General features: G+C 31.7%; 1 protein-coding gene across 1 annotated transcript; it reads left to right on the forward strand.

Moving 5' to 3' along the window:
* Positions 1–2,770: 2,770 nt before the first annotated feature.
* On the forward strand, positions 2,771–17,547 carry LOC143071455 (putative ribosome biogenesis protein RLP24). Its single transcript, XM_076245755.1, has 5 exons — positions 2,771–2,907; positions 12,399–12,585; positions 12,798–12,861; positions 16,083–16,165; positions 17,277–17,547. Exons 1-5 carry the CDS (start codon positions 2,827–2,829, stop codon positions 17,351–17,353), a joined length of 492 nt encoding a protein of 163 aa, XP_076101870.1. The 5' UTR covers positions 2,771–2,826; the 3' UTR covers positions 17,354–17,547.
* The last annotated feature ends 4,691 nt before the right edge of the window (positions 17,548–22,238 follow it).

A 22,238-nucleotide genomic window follows, 5' to 3' on the forward strand; every position in this document is an offset into this window, starting at 1 on the left:
CAAAATGCCTCCTAGATCTCTTATATGTGAAATGCATTTACCAAATACAACCAACATGACCTAGCCACAATTTCAACTTGTTAGCTTCCAGGGAGTGCCAACTAGGCATGTCCAGTCAATATTGTGTAATTCTGGCAATGTTCTGGCAATATATATAGAATGGTCAAAGTTTTCTGCAATCTTGCAGCAAACATATAGAATTGTCAAAGTTTTCTGCAATCTTGCGACAAACATTCGTTATTATCTTCAACTTTCTGGCAATCTTAGGGCAAACATTGATGTTTCTGCAAACTTGCCGCAAGCTTGCAGCAAAAAAGCTCTGTATTAGCCTCCCTTAGGAGAGATAGTGATACCAATACAATATTAATGCATAACACAATATATACAAATTCGAATAGATAAACACACAAAAGAAAAAAAAAATAATTGAAAGTACTTTAAACTTAATTCATATTGTTAATTAGGATTGAGAAAAAACTTTGAACTTAATTCATATTGTCAATTAGGAATGAGAAAATGTTTTGCCAAATCTGTAAACATATTTGACGCATAAAAATTGAAAACGTTTTTTTCTGCTCACAGCCTAGTTCAAATTCGGTTTCGCATGACAGTAAAAATGTAACAGAAATCTTCATCAGCTAAGGAACCAAGAAAGCACTGACAGTTATTGGGTTTATGCATAGTAGCTCGCATCAGAATTCATCCCGAATGTCGGATAAATAGTCACACGACGAAACTGCGCAAATGCACGGGTCGGTGAAAAGTTTTCCACATTTATCACATAAAATAATATCTCTGTTCGTATTGTGGACCAAACAACACAGGGATACTATGTAATTTGCCTGTTTACGCAAATACGGAAAGTCTAATGCAACTGTCCATGCAGGATGAGGCTGAAATACTTTATGTATCTTCTTGAGTATGTTAAAGTCACTATCTATATTTATACGTTGCTGCCTTTCCCTTAGTTCATATTCAAAAATAGATCTGTGAACTATTCGCTTCCATATACGCTGAGACGGAAAATGTCCGGTATCCATAAACTTTGTTAAATAGTCCGTTAAATGGTATTTGTATCTAGTAAATTCACATAGTCCTTTAAAAAATCTGATGCACAATTGATGTACTGTTGATCGAAATACTTTAGTTCAAAACGTTTACGTACGAGAATACGAAATGAAATTGCTCTTTTGGGTAAATTACAAATTCGTCCGAAGAACAGTAACTTGCGTTCACTAATAAAACTGTCTAGGTTAAACCAACCGATGAGAGAAAGGCACATATCAGTTCTTGTCCGTCTAGGTAATCCTTGAATGAACATAGTGATGCGTTCGTTCTAACATACGTGTTTCTGTTTTAGATAGCTTGCCCCAGATATCGCATCCGTAAAGAGCTTTTGGGTAGCATACTTGGCAAATAATCTTTGCACATACTATAGGGTTCAGAACAGCAGGATGAATTCCGGAGCTAGATTGATATATACACAATTTTTTAAAATGATATGAAAAATTGAAAATAAAATGTTTTGTATAATTAAGTATGATGTAAAAGTTGAGTTAATATTGATGCTTTGAAATTGAAGATTTGAAAGAGTCAACTGAAGTGCAGTTTACAATGTTATCCGGTAGTTTGAGTTTGTTCTAGTCGGTAATAGTTCTTGGAAAAACTGAAGGATTCTATTCTGTACTGTGTTTTGCAGGATGGAATTTGGAAGCTGTTCGAATTAGAATGTCTTGTTTGTCTTTTTTGGGGGATTAATTTATTATTTCTAGGTATTGCAACCATTTCGTGTTCAAATTTATAAAGCATTATCAATCTTGAGTCTTTTCTTCTGTCAGAGGCTGCGCCATTCGAGATGTTGTAACATGTTACCATGGTTACCAACGCTTGAGGTGTTTCTGTATTTGTTGGTCACAAAACGTGCAGCCCTCCTTTGAACTTTTTCAATGCTATTTATGTCTTTTTGTAAGTATGGATCCCGAACACAGCAAGCATGCTCTAGTGATGGTCTTACTAGGGACTTATATGATTGATCTTTAATGGATGTTGAGCTATTGTTCAGGTTCCTCCTTAGAAAAGCCTAGGGTTCTATTAGGTTTCTTGCATACATTGTTTATGTGCATATCCCTGGCATTTAAGGTTGGAACTGATGGTAACCCCCAGATATTTTGCTGTTGTTACATGTTCTAATGAGTGATTGTGTAATGTATAGTTAAATGTGATTATTTTTTTTTTAATTTCTGGTGACTGAAATAACATTACACTTATCTGGTTCAATGATATAATTATATCAATTCAAAGTTTTATTGCCATATAAACTATATACAGTTTGTGACATATAACAACAGCAAAAACAAATAAAGACAATAACTAAGTAACTCAATATATATACACAAATTCAGGTAAATATTAAAGGGTCCCCTGTCCTCAGTTCCATTGACTTTTTTTATAAAGGATCCTAGTTTATTCACTTGTGTTGGTGTTGATGGGTTAACATGGTTAAGTATATATATAAATTATAATTAAAATAATATCATGAATCAGAACATTGTTTATCGTATTACTATCTTTATTTGGATTATTTTATATACCATTTTATATGAATGTATTTTTTTTGGTCCCACAAAAGCCCCAGATTTAGAAAAAAATAGAAAACTTTTGTTTGTATCGATCGAATAAATAATTCGGACATTATTGTTGTACTTTTTTGTAATCTATATTTGGTCTTTAGTTAAAGTTTGAATTTCCTCCAATCAGTAAAAGGCTTAAATTTACACCTGTACTACCTCGAGAATTTCCTTTTCCGGTGAAACACAAAACATAAACATGCGTTTAGAAAAGTGTTACTTCTGTTCTTCCACAGTATATCCTGGACACGGAATACAATTTGTCAGAAACGATTGTAAAGTAAATATACAAGTGTAGTTGTTATAGTACAATAGTAAAGATAGCCATATTGTCACACGGTTGATAAATTTTCAGATTAAAGCAAATTTAAGGTGCATCATAACAAATGGACAAAACGGCTGTGTTTTAGACCTTTAAAACTACTCTGTGTACAGACTAACCTGTCAAGTTGGAAAAGTTTTAAGGCATGGCATTCACTAGATACATAAAAGTTGAATGCATTTTGTGTTTCAGAAAGATAATTTTTTTCAGAAAAAAATAAATTAGCCTTGCACGACGTTATAATTATTTGGACTAGAAAAACAGTAGCTTGTAGTTTTTTTTCACAGCCAACATGGTGTTGAGATGCTCAGGGAATGTAAAAAAAGAAGGTCAAGACCGAAAATAGAATATTAATGACCACATCAGGGAAAAAAAGGGGGGTTGTCATTTGTTTCGAAATGTACATAGTCCTACAAAATAAAACAGTTTTGTTAAATGGCAGTATTAAAGAAATAAAATTACTAATACTCATCTACATGTATTCAATGGCAGAGGTCATAATACATGCAAATAAAGAGAAATATACATGTAACCTATGTAGAATGATTTAATATTACTGCTTCACCTACATTTGTACCGCATGTCACAGCCACTTACAATCAGTGATATTGTTGTCTTTTTTCAAAACTACCTCTACCGTTTTTTTATTGGGAAAAATGCATATTTTATTCTAAACACATCTCTGATTTTTTGCTGACATTTGCTGTCTTTTTTGCACTGTTTTTCATGTACAGTACATTCCGGTTATTTGCATAGCCTATTTGTCAGACGAAATTATGCAATAAAGCGGAGTATGCTTATATCCGAAATGCCAAAATACGGAGTCAAATAACATCGATAGTGCAGATCAGTAAAAGGAAATCCTGAAGAAAGATGAACGTCCATAATCCTCTTACAACATATTGAATGATTATTTATTCTAATAACAGTTATTTGTCTAGTGTCATGCATTTTATTTCATTGTTTATTCTTTCAATAAAGTTTATAAACACATTTTGTTTTAGTTTATTTATGTACCGACTTTTCCTTTACCTGAGATACGAAAATAAAATTGTTCTAAAAATAGATTTGTTTCTATGACCCGGATGCACATATTATATTATAACGCTTTGATTAAAACAAACTGTTGAATAATGCTACACAGTTTATAATCATTTGATACAATAAATGTGTAATGAACTGCCTTTAATATGCAGTATTTACCGATTGCACAGTGATGTAACACTGTTACTTTAACCTCGTTAGTTTCGTATATGCAAAGCACATGTAATGGGGCCCTGCACGGGTTATTTGCTGGACACGAGTGTTGAAAGTGAGAAAATATAATAATTTTAAGTTAATGTTCTTTTCAAAAAATATTAAAAATGAAAGATTGATGTATGAAATTCTTCAACCATATATAAATGCCCTATAATATTTAACATAAATGTAGATCACCCCTAGCCAAATTACGAGATTGCACATTGGATAATGATCGACAATTAGCAGGCGTTATTGTTTTAAAAATACACCCAAAATGTAATCTATGAACAATGTTTGAAATGCAATCAATTAACACCTTTTGAGATAGAAGATCATAGAATGGTTGTGTTTTTACAACAATCAGCTGATTGACATTTTTATGACCTCGAGGCTTAAAATAGAATATGGGAAACTTTACCTGTGTACACATCGAGGCCTTTTTTATAATCATATAAACACGAAAGAAACTGTTTTAAAACTTTATTTAAATAACACAGAAGTAAATGTAAAAAAATATAAAAAATAATGATGCATTCAAAAAAAATATACTTACCAAATTGCTGTTTCCGGTCAAAACATCTCGTCAGTTTTAACTATAAGCATATCTAGCTGGCGATTATTTTCTATGCAATTAACCGAAATGCCACTTGTGGGGCTATGCATATAACCGTACAATTTAACATTAGATGAATGGGAAATGGTTTTGTGCAGGAGAAAAGTATGCAATTAACCGAATTATGCTATTAAGCGGTATGCAATTAAGTGGAATCGACTGTATATTTTGATTGTCAGACATTTTCAACCTGAAAGGTACCTTTCAGAGAGGGGAAAGAAACAGAAGCAATGATGGTACTTAATGCATTGAAAACTACATGTGTTACAAACACCATGATGATTCTGATCATCAAAACCGGATCTCAAAAGTGCTTTCTAATATATATCAAAATAATAACATGAATACGATATTTACAAACAAAACTACCAATGCCATCACTGTTTGGGGAAAATGTTAAACTTTTTGGGAGAATTTTAAGCCATTTTTTTTAGTAATTGGGAATTTTCTCTAGGGGAAAAGGCCGAATTTCGGCTGTAATTTTAGGCAAACAATATCACTGACAATGTACATACTGTTAGATTTCAACCTACTACAAATTGTTTAGAAACTCCTAGATAGTTGATATCTAACTAAACATGTTCTATTCCCATCTCATTTTGCACATGTTGAAAGTCAAAAACCTCTGGCCTTTAACCATGTTACTGTGCTTATCCAGTGACCTTTGGGGTTTCACAATAGCAATGGCTCAAACAGTTTACCAAATTGCAGTTAGATTTCTTCTCCAACTAACTGATCAACTGGTAAAATATTTTAGCAGATCTAGATTGCTCAAGTGAAATGTTGTTAGTATGAAGTGAGTGCTGTAAAATCAAAAGTAATACATGTACTTACCATCCAGATCCAGTTAGTTGATATCTTTGTCATTCCTTTCAAACACAATAATGACTTACTATAGTATGAGTCACTGAATAAGAAGGTCTAATATTGACAAGGAAACTTCTATCATAAATAGATTTTATAAATAAATAGTTCAAAACATTATTTTTTAAGTCTGTAATTTATACATTTGTAGCTCCGTTTTCGAACAACAAGTTAGTGCATAATTGTAATTTGGATTTTTTTTTCTAAAGCAATTACTTATCTGCTACCATTAAAGGGAAATAATTTACATTACTGAAAATCAGCAAAATTTTGTCACAATTTTTGTCTGACAAATATCAACTTTCCTCACTTAATTTGTTTGTAACATTATTTTTATGATTATTAAACTTTTATCCTCTGTTTTGAAAAGAACAATATAATTTATTTTTAAGATGATTAAAATTTTGAAAAAAATTGTTAAAAACCTATTATTGAACACATTCAAAGTTCTATAAATCATACAAATTCCGGGCCCCAGTAAATTAAGAAAGTATCACCAGTCTAGTAGCCAGTAATTTTATTTTGACATGAGTTTTTATTGATACATGTATGGTAAAATTATAGATTAACAGCTGTTTTGCAAAACTTTGCATTGTTCAAAGTACTAAGGATTCTCTACCATGGAGCACAAGATAACTTATCCCTTTCCTCCATAATGACGCCTTTTGACGCCACCCCCCTTACTCCATAATGACGCCTTTTGACGCCTGTGTAGTACCTCAGTTGAAACACTTTGACTACAAAGTGTGCTGCAGTTGACTTAATAAAATTTGTATCCAATATGAAAAGGAATATAATGGGAATATCCGACTTAAATTTATTTGATGAAATAGTTGTTTTTCGCAATGCCTTAATACTTTAAAGCATATGTTCAGCATTTTATAAAAAAAATCCTATGCGAATCAAGTATGCAAAAAAAAAATTTCAATGGAGGAAAGGGTTAAAAGCAGTATTTGGCAAAACCTTTGTAATTTGTGTCCTAAATGCCCTTCAACTTCCTCCTAATTTGGCAAATCAAGACGTATTGATGATTTTTTTGTAGGCAAAATCATAAGCCTGGTATCATTGATTAACGTTTTAGTGAACAATAACTCAATAAAAATTATTTCCCTTTAATTCCAGCAGATCAGTAATTTGTATAGAAAATATTATACGAATCATAATTACACAATAACTTTGTCTTAAAAGACAAAGCTATAAAATATACATCTACAAAACAATGGCTTGAACTATTTATTTATAAAAAGTATTTATGATAGAAGTTTTTATGTCAAACATACTTTAGTAAGTCATTTTTTGTTTGAAAAGAATGACAAAGATATCAATTAACTGGATCTGGATGGTAGGTATTACTTTTGATTTAACAGCACACACTTCATACTAACATTTCACTTGAGCAATCTGCTAAAATATTTTACCAGTTGATCAGTTTGTGGGAGAAGAAATCAAACTGCAATTTGGTAAACTGTTTTGTAAAGACATGATTAACCTGGGGACAATCACACAGGTGTCATATATGTAATTAACTTGGAGATCAGAAATCGATGAAACAAAAGGCAATTTTACCAAAACGGCATAAGAGAAATTTGGAAAAAGACGTCAGGGCAGAAGGGCGCGGATGAAGGCACCCAGGGCGCGGCTGAGGGCACCCAGGGCGGGGCGCCCTTCTATTTTGGGCTAGCGAGACCACTGCTATTGTGATACCCCAAAGGTCACTGGATAAGCACTGTAGCATGTTTAATTTGTTAGTCTTTTTTTTTTTTTTTTTTTTTTTATAAGGTTTTGGCTCATTTATACATGTATGTTAAGTGTGGCATCCATTATTGCCTATCAAGTCTACATTATGGTCATTACAAATGTATAGTCACAGGCACTTGTTTCGGAATTTTGTTTCCCCAATATACATTTTATTGCAAATGTACCTTTATATAACTTGTTATATTAAGGTAGATAGGAAAACAAAACATTTCTGAGACAAGTGCCTGTGATTATCAGTCAGGGGAGTTACTTGTACAAGTGATTTTTTATACGACCGCAAAAATTTTAATTTTTCGTCGTATATTGCCATCACGTTGGCGTCGTCGTTGTCCTGCGTCGTCGTCGTCATCCGAATACTTTTAGTTTTCACACTCTAACTTTAATAAAAGTGAATAGAAATCAATGAAATTTTAACACAAGGTTTATGACCACAAAAGGAAGGTTGGGATTGATTTTGGGAGTTTTGGTCCCAACATTTTAGGAATTAGGGGCCAAAAAGGGCCCAAATAAGCATTTTCTTGGTTTTTGCACTATAACTTTAGTTTAAGTTAATAGAAATCTATGAAATTTTGACACAAGGTTTATGACCATAAAGGGAAGGTTGGGTTTGATTTTGGGAGTTTTGGTCCCAACAGTTTAGGAATAAGGGGCCCAAAGGGTCCAAAATTGAACTTTGTTTGATTTCATCAAAAATGAATAATTGGGGTTCTTTGATATGCCGAATCTAACTGTGTATGCAGATTCTTAATTTTTGGTCCCGTTTTCAAATTGGTCTACATTAAGGTCCAAAGGGTCCAAAATTAAACTTAGTTTGATTTTAACAAAAATTGAATCCTTGGGGTTCTTTGATATGCTGAATCTAAAAATGTACTCAGATTTTTTATTATTGGCCCAGTTTTCAAGTTGGTCCTAATCGGGGTCCAAAATTAAATTTTGTTTGATTTCATCAAAAATTGAATAATTGGGGTTCTTTGATATGCCAAATCTAACTGTGTATGTAGATTCTTAATTTTTGGTCCCGTTATCAAATTGGTCTACATTCAAGTCCAAAGGGTCCAAAATTAAACTAAGTTTGATTTTAACAAAAATTGAATTCTTGGGCTTTTTTGATATGCTGAATCTAAACATGTACTTAGATTTTTGATTATGGGCCCAGTTTTCAAGTTGGTTCAAATCAGGATCCAAAATTATTATATTAAGTTTTGTGCAATAGCAAGAAATTTTCAATTGCACAGTATTCACCAATAGCAAGAAATCTTCAATTGCACAGTATTGTGCAATAACAAGAAATTTTCAATTGCACAGTATTGCGCAATAGCAAGAAATCTTCAATTGCACAGTATTGTGCAATAGCAAATATTTTCAATTACTCAGTATTGAGCAATAGCAAGAAATATCTAATTGCAATTTCAATTGGAGTTATCTTTCTTTGTCCAGAATAGTAGTTGAATCAACTTAAATCTTTGTTTTATACAATACAGATATATAATTAATATTTCAATTGGAGTTATCTTTCTTTGTCCAGAATATTAGTTGAATCAACTTAAATCATTGTTTTATACAATATACAATGTATATTCACTTTTTCTACCAACTGATAAATTAAAACAATATTTACCATTCAGTGATAACAAGCACTTTATTTTACATTTAAAATTTTATGATGTATTTAAATGAGTAGTTATTGTTGCAAACTCCATTAGGAATTTGAATTGAGATCAGTTTTGGAAAAAGGGAAAGGGGGATGTGAAAACAAATGGGGGTAGGGGTTTAAATTTTTCTCATTTCAGATTTCATAAATAAAAAGAAAATTTCTTCAAACATTTTTTTGAGAGGATTAATATTCAACAGCATAGTGAATTGCTCAAAGGCAAAAAAAATATTTTAAGTTCAATAGACCACATTCATTCTGTGTCAGAAACCTATGCTGTGTCAACTATTTAATCACAATCCAAATTTAGAGCTGAATCCAGCTTGAATGTTGTGTCCATACTTGCCCCAACAGTTCAGGGTTCAACCTCTGGGGTCGTATAAAGCTGTGCCCTGCGGAGCATCTGGTTAAATCACTTTCTCAAGTGATTTTTTCAACTAAACAAGAGTTAATTCCCTTTCATTACTTTTTTAAAATCACTTCTACCAGTGATTAGAAATATTTTTTAAAATCATTCATTCAAGTTCAATAAGAAACCAGGGGTATCTTCCTCTTTCAGAGGACAACATCACAACAGGGGTCTTCTTCACATTAACCATTAGAAGAATTCGAAGGTAAAAATAAATAAAAACTAACTTATAAGCCCTGAGTAAAATTTATTTTCTGAACAAAAAATGGCATTAGCGGTAGTACATCAAATTAAAAAAAATAACTATATTTATCAATCAAATCAAATCTGTTGTAAATTATATAATTTCAGAGGGCTGAAACAAAATGTGTGCAACAGCATTTGAATCTTAATTAACAAGAGGCTTTCGAGTGCCCAAATCACCTACTTGTTATTTTTTGCTTAAATCGTTCATCAATGATTGTTTTTGCTTTTTAAATTTTAAATAAAGAGTGGCTTAAAAATACCATTTAAATGTCCTTTAATGAATTGGTGGCCATGTTTGTTGATGGATCAAAACTTTGGATACAATTTATAAACTAAATACCCTATTAACCATTCATTTAAAATTTGAAGGTATTTGGCCCAGTAGTTTCAGAGGATAAGTTTTTGAAATAGTTTATGACGACAGATGTAAAGTGATGACATAAGCTCACATGAGGCACTTCCGGCCTCAGTCAGCTAAAAAGGGGGGATGACTCAAGTGACTTTTATTTACTGTTCAGAGTGATTTCAACAGAACACTGGTAGAAGTGATTTCTGATTAGAAACCCCTCCCCTGTTAGAAATCCAGTATCAGAATACTAATCTTTATTTAATGACCAGGACTAATCATTGATTCAACTCCGTTGCAGATTTTAGCCTTTGTGAGGGTTGAAACAGAATGCAGAGGTCATAAAAGTTGTCAAATTTTGCAGGCCTAGGTCATTTCAATCTTTTTGTCAGAATATAACTATTTCTACAAATTCAAATTCAGATAACTTTTTTGTTGTAATCTGGTTCAGCAAGGGGTCGGTCCTGAATGTCCAGCACAAGATCATTCATGAAGAAAAAAAAGATTTATCCACAGACCAGGTGTTTAAAACCTAAATCATTTCAAATTGCAATTAAAATGTATCTGTAAAAAGGTTACATGAACTCAGACTAACTAAAGTAACATCTTTTCATTAATTAAAAAAAAATTATCAATCAGATCAAATCTATAAATTTTTTAGAATATTTCATAGGGCAAAAACACAATAACTGCAAAACCTTTTATCAATTGAAAAAAAAAAATAATTTTTTTGCTCACTTATTTCGAAAGGTCAGACAAACTAACAAATTAATTATTACAAGTATTAGCTACATTGTACTACTACAAGTATTTTGAAATGCATTTTTTTTCTTTAATGTGCATGATGTGTCCTTTATTTCAATAAATTTGAAAATAGGTGTAGCTTGAAGGAAACTGGGTTTGTTTGTTTTTTGTTTTTTTTATGAGGGGGGGGGGGGGTAGTATGTTTAATTATAATAACTTTAACTAATGTAGTAAATTTAAATCTTAATGACTGTGTAGAGTGATTTTAATTAATTTTTTTACATGCATCACTTCAACCAGTGATTTTTTTACTTTAGCTTCAAAATGCCACAGATCAACTTGATCAATATGATGATGATGTACAAATGCTTTTTAAATGTATCAGTTTGGGGGGGGGGGGGGGGGGGTATTTGTTTTTGTACCGCATATGAATTTGTACTAAAATTTTTAAGTCGTCAGGAGTTAATCCCCTTTAACATGTTTAAGTTAATTCTATTCCAAAAAATCACTTGCTGAAATGATCTTTTGTATCTGAATAAAAATGTCACTCATTGACGTGATTTCCAATCTTCAGAAGGTCCAAATTTCTGACCACGCGAGTACTTGCATTTCTATTGAGAGTACGTATATTTTTCAACATCAAAATGTAGTCTAAATGTTGAAGTTTATCGGAAAAATATTCACAGTATCAGCAAAAATCTTATAAAATCCCCAGACAATTAATATTTTGAGGCTATTTATAGTCATTTTCAAGCAATTTTTATAAATTCCTTTATCTTGTCAATGTTTACAGTGTTTCCCACCATATCTTTGGAAAACCACGCGGTTTCTGAAAAATCTCACGAGATAACAACGAGCTACAAATTGCGGGAAATTCAAATTTTCAAGTTTCTTTACTGTTCGCTATGTTTCTATGCAAAAATAAAAAATCACGCAAATAAGTGATTTTAAAAATCACTTGTACAAGTAACTCCCCTGACTGATTATAGTTAACCCTTTCCTCCATTGAAATTTTTTTTTTTGCATACTTGATTCGCATGATTTTTCAATAAAATGCTGAAAATATGCTTTAAAGTATTAATGCATTTCGAAAAACAACTATTCCATCAAATAAATTTAAGTCGGATATTCCTATGATATTCCTTTTCATTTTGGATACAAATTTTATTAAGTCTACTGCAGATACTTTGTAGTCAAATCGTTTCAACTGAGGTACTACACAGGCCTCAAAAGGCGTCATTATGGAGTAAAGGGGGTGGCGTCAAAAAGCGTCATTGAAATTTCTTTTATTTAGGTACCAAACAGTATAGGAAAAATGTAAAAGAAAACACACTTTTATAAAACATGTAAAAGTCAAGTTTTACATGTAGTTAGATATTTCAGTAATTTATAACAGCTTCAAGTATATCTTTCTTAGGCAAGAAGCCATGTCAGATCCAGATTTTTGTGTTCTAATGGTGATTTGTAAGTGTGTAAATTTATTTTGCTTTACTTTACAGATTTTTGTGTTCTAACAGTTTCATGGTAATTTTGTAAGTGTGTAAATTACCACAATTTATTTTGCTTTACTTTACAGATTTTTAGATTCTGTAGATCAAAATGTCACAGAGCATTTAAAAAGAAGAGAAATCCAAGGAAAGCAAAATGGACTAAAGCTTTTAGAAAAGCTGCTGGAAAAGAATTAACAGTGGATCCATCATTTGAGTTTGAAAAGAGAAGAAATGTTCCTATAAAATATGACAGAGAGTTATGGCAGACATCATGTAAATACTTGTCTAATCATTACATATATTTGTTTAAGGGTTTTATATAAAATGAAATAATGAATGATAAAATATATCAAAGAATTTTTATGAAGCATGCATATGAACATGATGAATGTATTACAGTATATTATGTTTTGAAAATGTCAGAAGACTAAATTTTATTTAAACTGTTCAACAATACATCATGTATGATTCATTTATGTTTTCAGTAAAAGCAATGAAGAGAATAGAAGAAATAAGAATTAAACGACAGAATCAGTACATATTAAATAGGTCAGTATGCAAGTTTGCAAAGTTCAAAAACTATTTCCAGATTTTGATTCAACCGCAAAAAAATTTTGCGTTGTATAATGCTATCATGTCGTCTGCGTCGTCATCCGAAAACACATTTTGTGTCTGGATAATAACTTTAGTTTTAGTTACTGGATCTCTTTTAATTTTTACCAGAAGGTTCAATACCACTAAAGGAAGGTTGGGATTGATTATGGAGGTTATGGTCCCAATAGTTTAGGAATTAGGTGCCAAAAAGGGGCACAAAATAAGCATTTTTGTAGTTTTCAAATAATAACTTGTGTTTAAGTGTATGAATCTCTCTGAAATTATACCACAAGTTTCCATACCATGAAGGGATGGTTACTTTTGACTTTGGGGGGTTATTGTTTAAAATGTTTTGGAATAAGGGGCAAAAAAAGGGGGAAAACTTGGTTTTTCTGGTCAATGACAATGAAGACAATTTAAAAGCAGTGAAAGAGAGGTAATTCAAAACATTTATCATATAATGTTGGGTATGATTGGATTTACCTCCCTTACACTTCTTGTAAATTATATATAAAGAAATGTCAGGTTTTGGACTAACTTCAAAAAAAGGAGGGTGGTAGTAGTTTTCATTCCCCCCCCCCCCCAAATTTCTCAAATTCCAAATTTTTGAAAAGTTTGAAGAAGAAAACTTTAATTGTTCAATATTGTGCAATAGATTTGTAAGATCTTGACATTTGTTTTGTGTCAGAAACCCATATTATGTCAAAAATTTGATCACAATCCAAATTCAGAGCTGTATCAAACTTGAATGTTGTATCCATACTTGCCCCAACTGTTCAGGCTTCGACCTCTGCAGTTGTATAAAGCTGGGCCCTGTGGAGCACCTGGTTTTTATACGACCGCAAAATTTGAAAAATTTTTCGTCGTATATTGCTATCACGTTGGCGTCGCCGTCTGCGTCGTCGGCGTCGTCCGAATACTTTTAGTTTTCGCACTCTAACTTTAGTAAAAGTGAATGGAAATCTATGAAATTTTAACACAAGGTTTATGTCAGACCACAAAAGGAAGGTTGGTATTGATTTTGGGAGTTTTGGTCCCAACATTTTAGGAATTAGGTGCCAAAAAGGGCCCAAATAAGCATTTTCTTGGTTTTCACACTATAACTTTAGTTTAAGTTAATAGAAATCTATGAAATTTTGACACAAGGTTTATGACCACAAAAGAACGGTTGGGATTAATTTTGGGAGTTTTAGTTTCAACAGTTTAGGAATTAGGGGCCAAAAAAGGGCCCAAATAAGCATTTTTCTTGGTTTTCGCACAATAACTTGAGTTTAAGTAAATAGAAATCAATGAAATTTAAACACAATGTTAATGACTACAAAAGGAAGGTTGGTATTGATTTTGAGAGTTAAGGTCCCAACAGTTTAGGAATTAGGGGCCAAAAAGGGACCCAAATAAGCATTTTTCTTGGTTTTCGCACCATAACGTTAGTATAAGTAAATAGAAATCTCTGAAATTTAAACACAAGGTTTATGACCATAAAAGGAAGGTTGGTATTGATTTTGGGAGTTTTGGTCCCAACAGAATAAGGGGCCCAAAGGGTCCAAAATTAAATTTTGTTTGATTTTATCAAAATTGAATAATTGGGGTTCTTTGATATGCCGAATCTAACTGTCATGACTGTGTATGTAGATTCTTAACTTTTGGTCCCGTTTTCAAATTGGTCTACATTAAGGTCCAAAGGGTCCAAAATTAAACTTAGTTTGATTTTGACAAAAAATGAATCAGTTGGTTCTTTGATATGCTGAATCTAAAAATGTACTTAGATTCTTGATTATTGGCCCAGTTTTCAAGTTGGTCCAAATCTGGGTCCAAAATTAAACTTTGTTTGATTTCATCAAAAATTGAATAAATGGGGTTCTTTGATATACCAAATCTAACTGTGTAAAAAGAAAATTTCTTCAAACATTTTTTTGAGAGGATTAATATTCAACAGCATAGTGAATTGCTCTAAGAGAAAACAAAAATTTTAAGTTCATTAGAACACATTCATTCTGTGTCAGAAACCTATGCTGTGTCAACTATTTAATCACAATCCAAATTTAGAGCTGAATCCAGCTTGAATGTTGTGTCCATACTTGCCCCAACCGTTCAGGGTTCAACCTCTGCGGTCGTATAAAGCTACGCCCTGCGGAGCATCTGGTTTGTCTAATGCAAAACATACATTTATCATAGGAACTGCATCACTTATTCCATAACAGTTTAGGAATATCCTTTTCTCTTAATCTGGTGAGGTATTCCATTCTCCATCGTCTTGCAAAGTGTTCAATTAAAGTTACTTTATGGTAGCAATAGATTGTAAGATCTTGACATTTGTTTTGTGTCAGAAACCTATATCATGTAAAAAATTTAATCACAATCCAAATTCAGTATCAAGCTTGAATATTGTGTCCAAATTTGCCCCAACTGTTCAGGGTTCAACCTCTGCGGTTGTATCAGGCTGCATTCAGCAAATCCTTTTATTATTAATTACTCAGATTTGTATCCGAGATTTCCAAATAGCAACCACAAACTTCCTTGTTTTTGCATATGAAGGGGAAGTTTTTCAACATAAATTTTCATTCCAATAGATAGTCCTTTTTATGTAATGGCTGAGAGATTCCTTACAAAACTTCGAGTTGTCAATCTTCTCAACAAAAGATTTGAATTTATTGCCAATGAAAGAACTATCCAGACAATATTATAGCTTTTATATTACATCACATCACAGAATGTTGAACATTTCAAAAGAGAAACCCAATTACCTGATTTTATTATCACCGATACATGTTGTACATCTCACAAAGTGTCATTAGTCCAGTTGATAGTTGCATCATCCTGTCTTTAATTTTATATGTTGTTTAATGAATACCCAAAAAAATAATGCCACTTTTTAACAAAATATAATATGTATTACATGCTACATGTAAAATTTAAATGTTGTAGTACATGTATGTTATTTAAAGTTATGTAGTTAAAAAAGTTTCATAAATAAGAGCCAAGTTAAACTTTGCATGGATATAGCTGCATTTGTATATCCCCACAATTCCCTTCAATATGAGCAAATGGGAACAACTCTTAAACAGGTACAAATATATCTCATTTAAAAAAAATTAAAATACACATTTTAAAAGTTAGTTAAATTTATATAAATCATTGAAATATTTGATAATTTTGATGCAAATGCTCAATTCCAGATTAAAGAAGGGTAAAGAACTGAGGAAAGAAGCTGACGTGAAGGAAGTCGAGAAGAATATTCACTTGATCAGAGCACCAGGAGGTAAGCAAACAATGACATCCCTTGCTCATATAATATTTGTTTGCTTCACCAAAGACCATGTGATGTTTTGCCATCAGTGAATTGTAATAAACAAGGGACTTTTTTCACAATGACTGAAGAAAATGATTCTGAACTTTTAAGTTATGTTATTTTTAGCAGTTTTGATACTGTAAATTCAAATTTTTGTGTTTTTTATTATTGTAATTTCAACATGACAACGACTAACATTTAGAATAATAATTGTGATGGCATGTTAAGCTACAAATGTACATACAAATATATATGTCAGATTTTAAAAAGTGAGTTCTGATAATTTCTTTTATTGCAATACTCACCAAGTTGCATTGCTCATAATTTAAAAAAAACCCTATCAATTTCTGAACTTACAGTAATTGTTAAGGGCATGGTCTGTTTGGTTATACAAATTAAGTTGAAGCATTATGATATCTGTTTTTACCATTATTATTTTATTATCTATATATTTCGACAATGTAACACCTTTTAAACCAGTATAACATAGATTTCAGTGAAACTTACAGGAATTCTTGTCAATTTTTACATAAGTTAACTTCTATTCAAATTAGGCTAAACTTCAATGATAAAGGAAACTTTAAATATGCACATTTCACCCATAAAGACACATGTACGGGTAAAAAGTTTTACCTAGGAATTTAAGAAATCCTTGATGATGTCTCAAAGTACATATCTCTCAAATTAACCACATGCGTGATTAAAGGTTTGCCTCAGATGTGGGAGATAGTGGATTGGTATTTGGCAGGTGCTTCTTTGTCTAGCATGCTGCAGGTTGTAGTATGAGCATAGAATGATTAGCTCAAAGTCAGAATAACATTTCTATGTCAGTTGACAAATATGAACTGTTACTGAACTCCTGGCACATTTAACATTTGACTTTGTGTGTCAATCTAGTTCAAAGCAGCATATTTTCTTAACACATTCATTGTCCTACGTGTATTTAACATATATTCACCATTAGAATATAAGCAGCTATCTATCTTATCTACTTTCATTGTTATTCAGCAGAGGACAGTTCTGTCAGACATCATGGTATGACTTTATCAACTATTATTGAGTTCCCCTTTATATTTTGTAGCTAAAGGAAAACAGTTGGAAAGAAAAATGGTACAAGTCATCAAGGAAGAAGATGTTGATATGGATGAAGAAGTGTGATCACATGACATTCTCAGGATTCTGTCATATTAATAAATGAACTTATGATTTACATTAAACATGTTAAACATTTTTACCAATGTAAAGATACAAAAAGAAATAACACTTTAAAGGAAATTACAAGAAATGTAACTTTAAAGGATACTTATTGATGATTCACCGATCATTAAAATAAAATGTAAAAAAAAGATTTTGTTCTGTTTGTTCATTATATTCTTTTTAAGTTGAGATCAATTCAATCCAACAAAATCAGTATATACAGCATGTTGGAAGTTATTTTTTTAATTCATAAAATATTGCATGTTTCATAGTCAGTATTTTTGTAGGAGATAGAGCCTGCAATAGATCATTTCTTAAAATACTTGTATAAGAGGAGAAAAGTTAGTTTTAATAGTTATTTTCTTGTATAAGTGGAGAAAAGTTAGTTTTAATAGTTATTTTCTTGTATAAGAGGAGAAAAGTTAGTTTTAATAGTTATTTTCTTGTATATGAGGAGAAAAGTTAGTTTTAATAGTTATTTTCTTGTATAAGAGGAGAAAAGTTAGTTTTAAGAGTTATTTTCTTGTATAAGTGGAGAAAAGTTAGTTTTAATAGTTATTTTCTTGTATAAGAGGAGAAAAGTTAGTTTTAATAGTTATTTTCTTGAAAATTGTGCACAGAATAGTGGTTATTTTATATTTTTATACGACCGCAAAATTTGAAAAATTTTTCGTCGTATATTGCTATCACGTTGGCGTCGTCGTCGTCGTCATCCGAATACTTTTAGTTTTCGCACTCTAACTTTAGTAAAAGTGAATGGAAATCTATGAAATTTTAACACAAGGTTTATGACCACAAAAGGAAGGTTGGTATTGATTTTGGGAGTTTTGGTCCCAACAGTTTAGGAATTAGGGGCCAAAAAGGGCCCAAATAAGCATTTTCTTGGTTTTCGCACTATAACTTTAGTTTAAGTTAATAGAAATCTATGAAATTTTGACACAAGGTTTATGACCACAAAAGAACGGTTGGGATTGATTTTGGGAGTTTTGGTTTCAACAGTTTAGGAATTAGGGGCCAAAAAAGGGCCCAAATAAGCATTATTCTTGGTTTTCGCACAATAACTTTAGTTTAAGTAAATAGAAATCAATGAAATTTAAACACAATGTTAATGACTACAAAAGGAAGGTTGGTATTGATTTTGGGAGTCTAGGTCCCAACAGTTTAGGCATTAAGGGCCAAAAAGGGACCCAAATAAGCATTTTTCTTGGTTTTTGCACCATAACGTTAGTATAAGTAAATAGAAATCTATGAAATTTAAACACAAGGTTTATGACCATAAAAGGAAGGTTGGTATTGATTTTGGGAGTTTTGGTCCCAACAGAATAAGGGGCCCAAAGGGTCCAAAATTAAACTTTGTTTGATTTCATCAAAATTGAATAATTGGGGTTCTTTGATATGCCGAATCTAACTGTCATGACTGTGTATGTAGATTCTTAACTTTTGGTCCCGTTTTCAAATTGGTCTACATTAAGGTCCAAAGGGTCCAAAATTAAACTTAGTTTGATTTTGACAAAAAATGAATCAGTTAGGTTCTTTGATATGCTGAATCTAAAAATGTACTTAGATTCTTGATTATTGGCCCAGTTTTCAAGTTGGTCCAAATCGGGGTCCAAAATTAAACTTTGTTTGATTTCATCAAAAATTGAATAAATGGGGTTCTTTGATATACCAAATCTAACTGTGTATGTAGATTCTTCATTTTTGGTCCTGTTTTCAAATTGGTCTACACTAAAGTCCAAAGGGTCCAAAATTAAACTTAGTCTGATTTTAACAAAAATTGAAATCTTGGAGTTCTTTGATATGCTGAATCCAAAAATGTACTTAGATTTTTATACGACCGCAAATTTTGAAAAAATTTTCGTCGTATATTGCTATCACGTTGGCGTCGGCGTCGTCGTCGTCGTCGTCGTCGTCCGGCGTCCGAATACTTTTAGTTTTCGCACTCTAACTTTAGTAAAAGTGAATGGAAATCTATGAAATTTTAACACAAGGTTTATGACCACAAAAGGAAGGTTGGTATTGATTTTGGGAATTTTGGTCCCAACATTTTAGGAATTAGGGGCCAAAAAGGGCCCAAATAAGCATTTTCTTGGTTTTCGCACTATAACTTTAGTTTAAGTTAATAGAAATCTATGAAATTTTGACACAAGGTTTATGACCACAAAAGAACGGTTGGGATTGATTTTGGGAGTTTTGATCTCTACAGTTTAGGAATTAGGGGCCAAAAAAGGGCCCAAATAAGCATTATTCTTGGTTTTCGCACAATAACATTAGTTTAAGTAAATAGAAATCAATGAAATTTAAACACAATGTTAATGACTACAAAAGGAAGGTTGGTATTGATTTTGGGAGTTTAGGTCCCAACAGTTTAGGAATTAGGGGCCAAAAAGGGACCCAAATAAGCATTTTTCTTGGTTTTTGCACCATAACGTTAGTATAAGTAAATAGAAATCTATGAAATTTAAACACAAGGTTTATGACCATAAAAGAAAGGTTGGGTTTGATTTTGGGAGTTTTGGTCCCAACATAATAAGGGGCCCAAAGGGTCCAAAATTAAACTTTTGTTTGATTTCATCAAAATTGAATAATTGGGGTTCTTTGATATGCTGAATCTAACTGTTATGACTGTGTATGTAGATTCTTAACTTTTGGTCCCGTTTTCAAATTGGTCTACATTAAGGTCCAAAGGGTCCAAAATTAAACTTAGTTTGATTTTGACAAAAAATGAATCAGTTAGGTTCTTTGATATGCTGAATCTAAAAATGTACTTAGATTCTTGATTATTGGCCCAGTTTTCAAGTTGGTCCAAATCGGGGTCCAAAATTAAACTTTGTTTGATTTCATCAAAAATTGAATAAATGGGGTTCTTTGATATACCAAATCTAACTGTGTATGTAGATTCTTCATTTTTGGTCCTGTTTTCAAATTGGTCTACACTAAAGTCCAAAGGGTCCAAAATTAAACTTAGTCTGATTTTAACAAAAATTGAAATCTTGAAGTTCTTTGATATGCTGAATCCAAAAATGTACTTAGATTTTTTATTATGGGCCCAGTTTTCAAGTTGGTCCAAATCAGGATCTAAAATTATTATATTAAGTATTGTGCAATAGCAAGTCTTTTCAATTGCACAGTATTGCGCAATGGCAAGAAATATCTAATTGCACAATATTGTGAAATAGCAAATTTTTTTTTAATTAGAGTTATCTTTCTTTGTCCAGAATAGTAAGCAAGAAATATCTAATTGCAAAATATTGTGCAATAGCAAGATTTTTTTTTAATTGGAGTTATCTTTCTTTGTCCAGAATCAACTTAAATCTTTGTTATATACAATATACAATGTATATTCACTTTTTACTACCAACTGATAAATTAAAATAATCTTTACCATTCAGTGATAACAAGCAGTTTTTTTACATCTTAATATTTTATGATGTATTTAAATGAGTAGTTATTGTTGCAAACTCCATTAGAAATTTTAATTGAGATTAGTTTTGGAATAAGGGAAAGGGGGATGTGATTAAAAAAAATGGGTTCAATTTTTCTCATTTGAAATTTCATAAATAAAAATGAAAATTTCTTCAAACATTTTTTTGAGAGGATTAATATTCAACAGCATAGTGAATTGCTTTAAGAGAAACAAAAATTTTAAGTTCATTAGAACACATTCATTCTGTGTCAGAAACCTATGCTGTGTCAACTATTTAATCACAATCCAAATTTAGAGCTGAATCCAGCTTGAATGTTGTGTCCATACTTGCCCTAACCGTTCAGGGTTCAACCTCTGCGGTCGTATAAAGCTACGCCCTGCGGAGCATCTGGTTTATTATGGGCCCAGTTTTCAAGTTGGTCCAAATCAGGATCTAAAATTATTATATTAAGTATTGTGCAATAGCAAGTCTTTTCAATTGCACAGTATTGCGCAATGGCAAGAAATATCTAATTGCACAATATTGTGAAATAGCAAATTTTTTTTTAATTAGAGTTATCTTTCTTTGTCCAGAATAGTAAGCAAGAAATATCTAATTGCAAAATATTGTGCAATAGCAAGATTTTTTTTTTAATTGGAGTTATCTTTCTTTGTCCAGAATCAACTTAAATCTTTGTTATATACAATATACAATGTATATTCACTTTTTACTACCAACTGATAAATTAAAATAATCTTTACCATTCAGTGATAACAAGCAGTTTTTTTACATCTTAATATTTTATGATGTATTTAAATGAGTAGTTATTGTTGCAAACTCCATTAGAAATTTTAATTGAGATTAGTTTTGGAATAAGGGAAAGGGGGATGTGATTAAAAAAATTGGGTTCAATTTTTCTCATTTGAAATTTCATAAATAAAAAAGAAAATTTCTACAAACATTTTTTTGAGAGGAATAATATTTAACAGCATAGTGAATTGCTCTAAGAGAAAACAAAAATTTTAAGTTCATTAGAACACATTCATTCTGTGTCAGAAACCTATGCTGTGTCAACTATTTAATCACAATCCAAATTTAGAGCTGAATCCAGCTTGAATGTTGTGTCCATACGTGCCCCAACCGTTCAGGGTTCAACCTCTGCGGTCGTATAAAGCTACGCCCTGCGGAGCATCTGGTTTATACATTTGAAAGTTACTTCTTCACTGATAGGTGATCGTTTTAGTTAGTTTATGTGCTTTGAATGTACAATTCCTTGACCTAGTTGATGTTTACGCTCTGTTGGTGTTGATTCAATCTCTTTCCGATACAGAGTTAATTTGGGAAGAAAATTATACTCTCCTGTTACAGTATATGTGAATAGAATAGGTTGGATTACACCAATGGGACAGTAACACAACAACACAAAAATCTTAAGCTGT

This window comes from Mytilus galloprovincialis, chromosome 4 (assembly GCF_965363235.1).
Source record: "Mytilus galloprovincialis chromosome 4, xbMytGall1.hap1.1, whole genome shotgun sequence".
Classification (NCBI taxonomy): domain Eukaryota; kingdom Metazoa; phylum Mollusca; class Bivalvia; order Mytilida; family Mytilidae; genus Mytilus; species Mytilus galloprovincialis.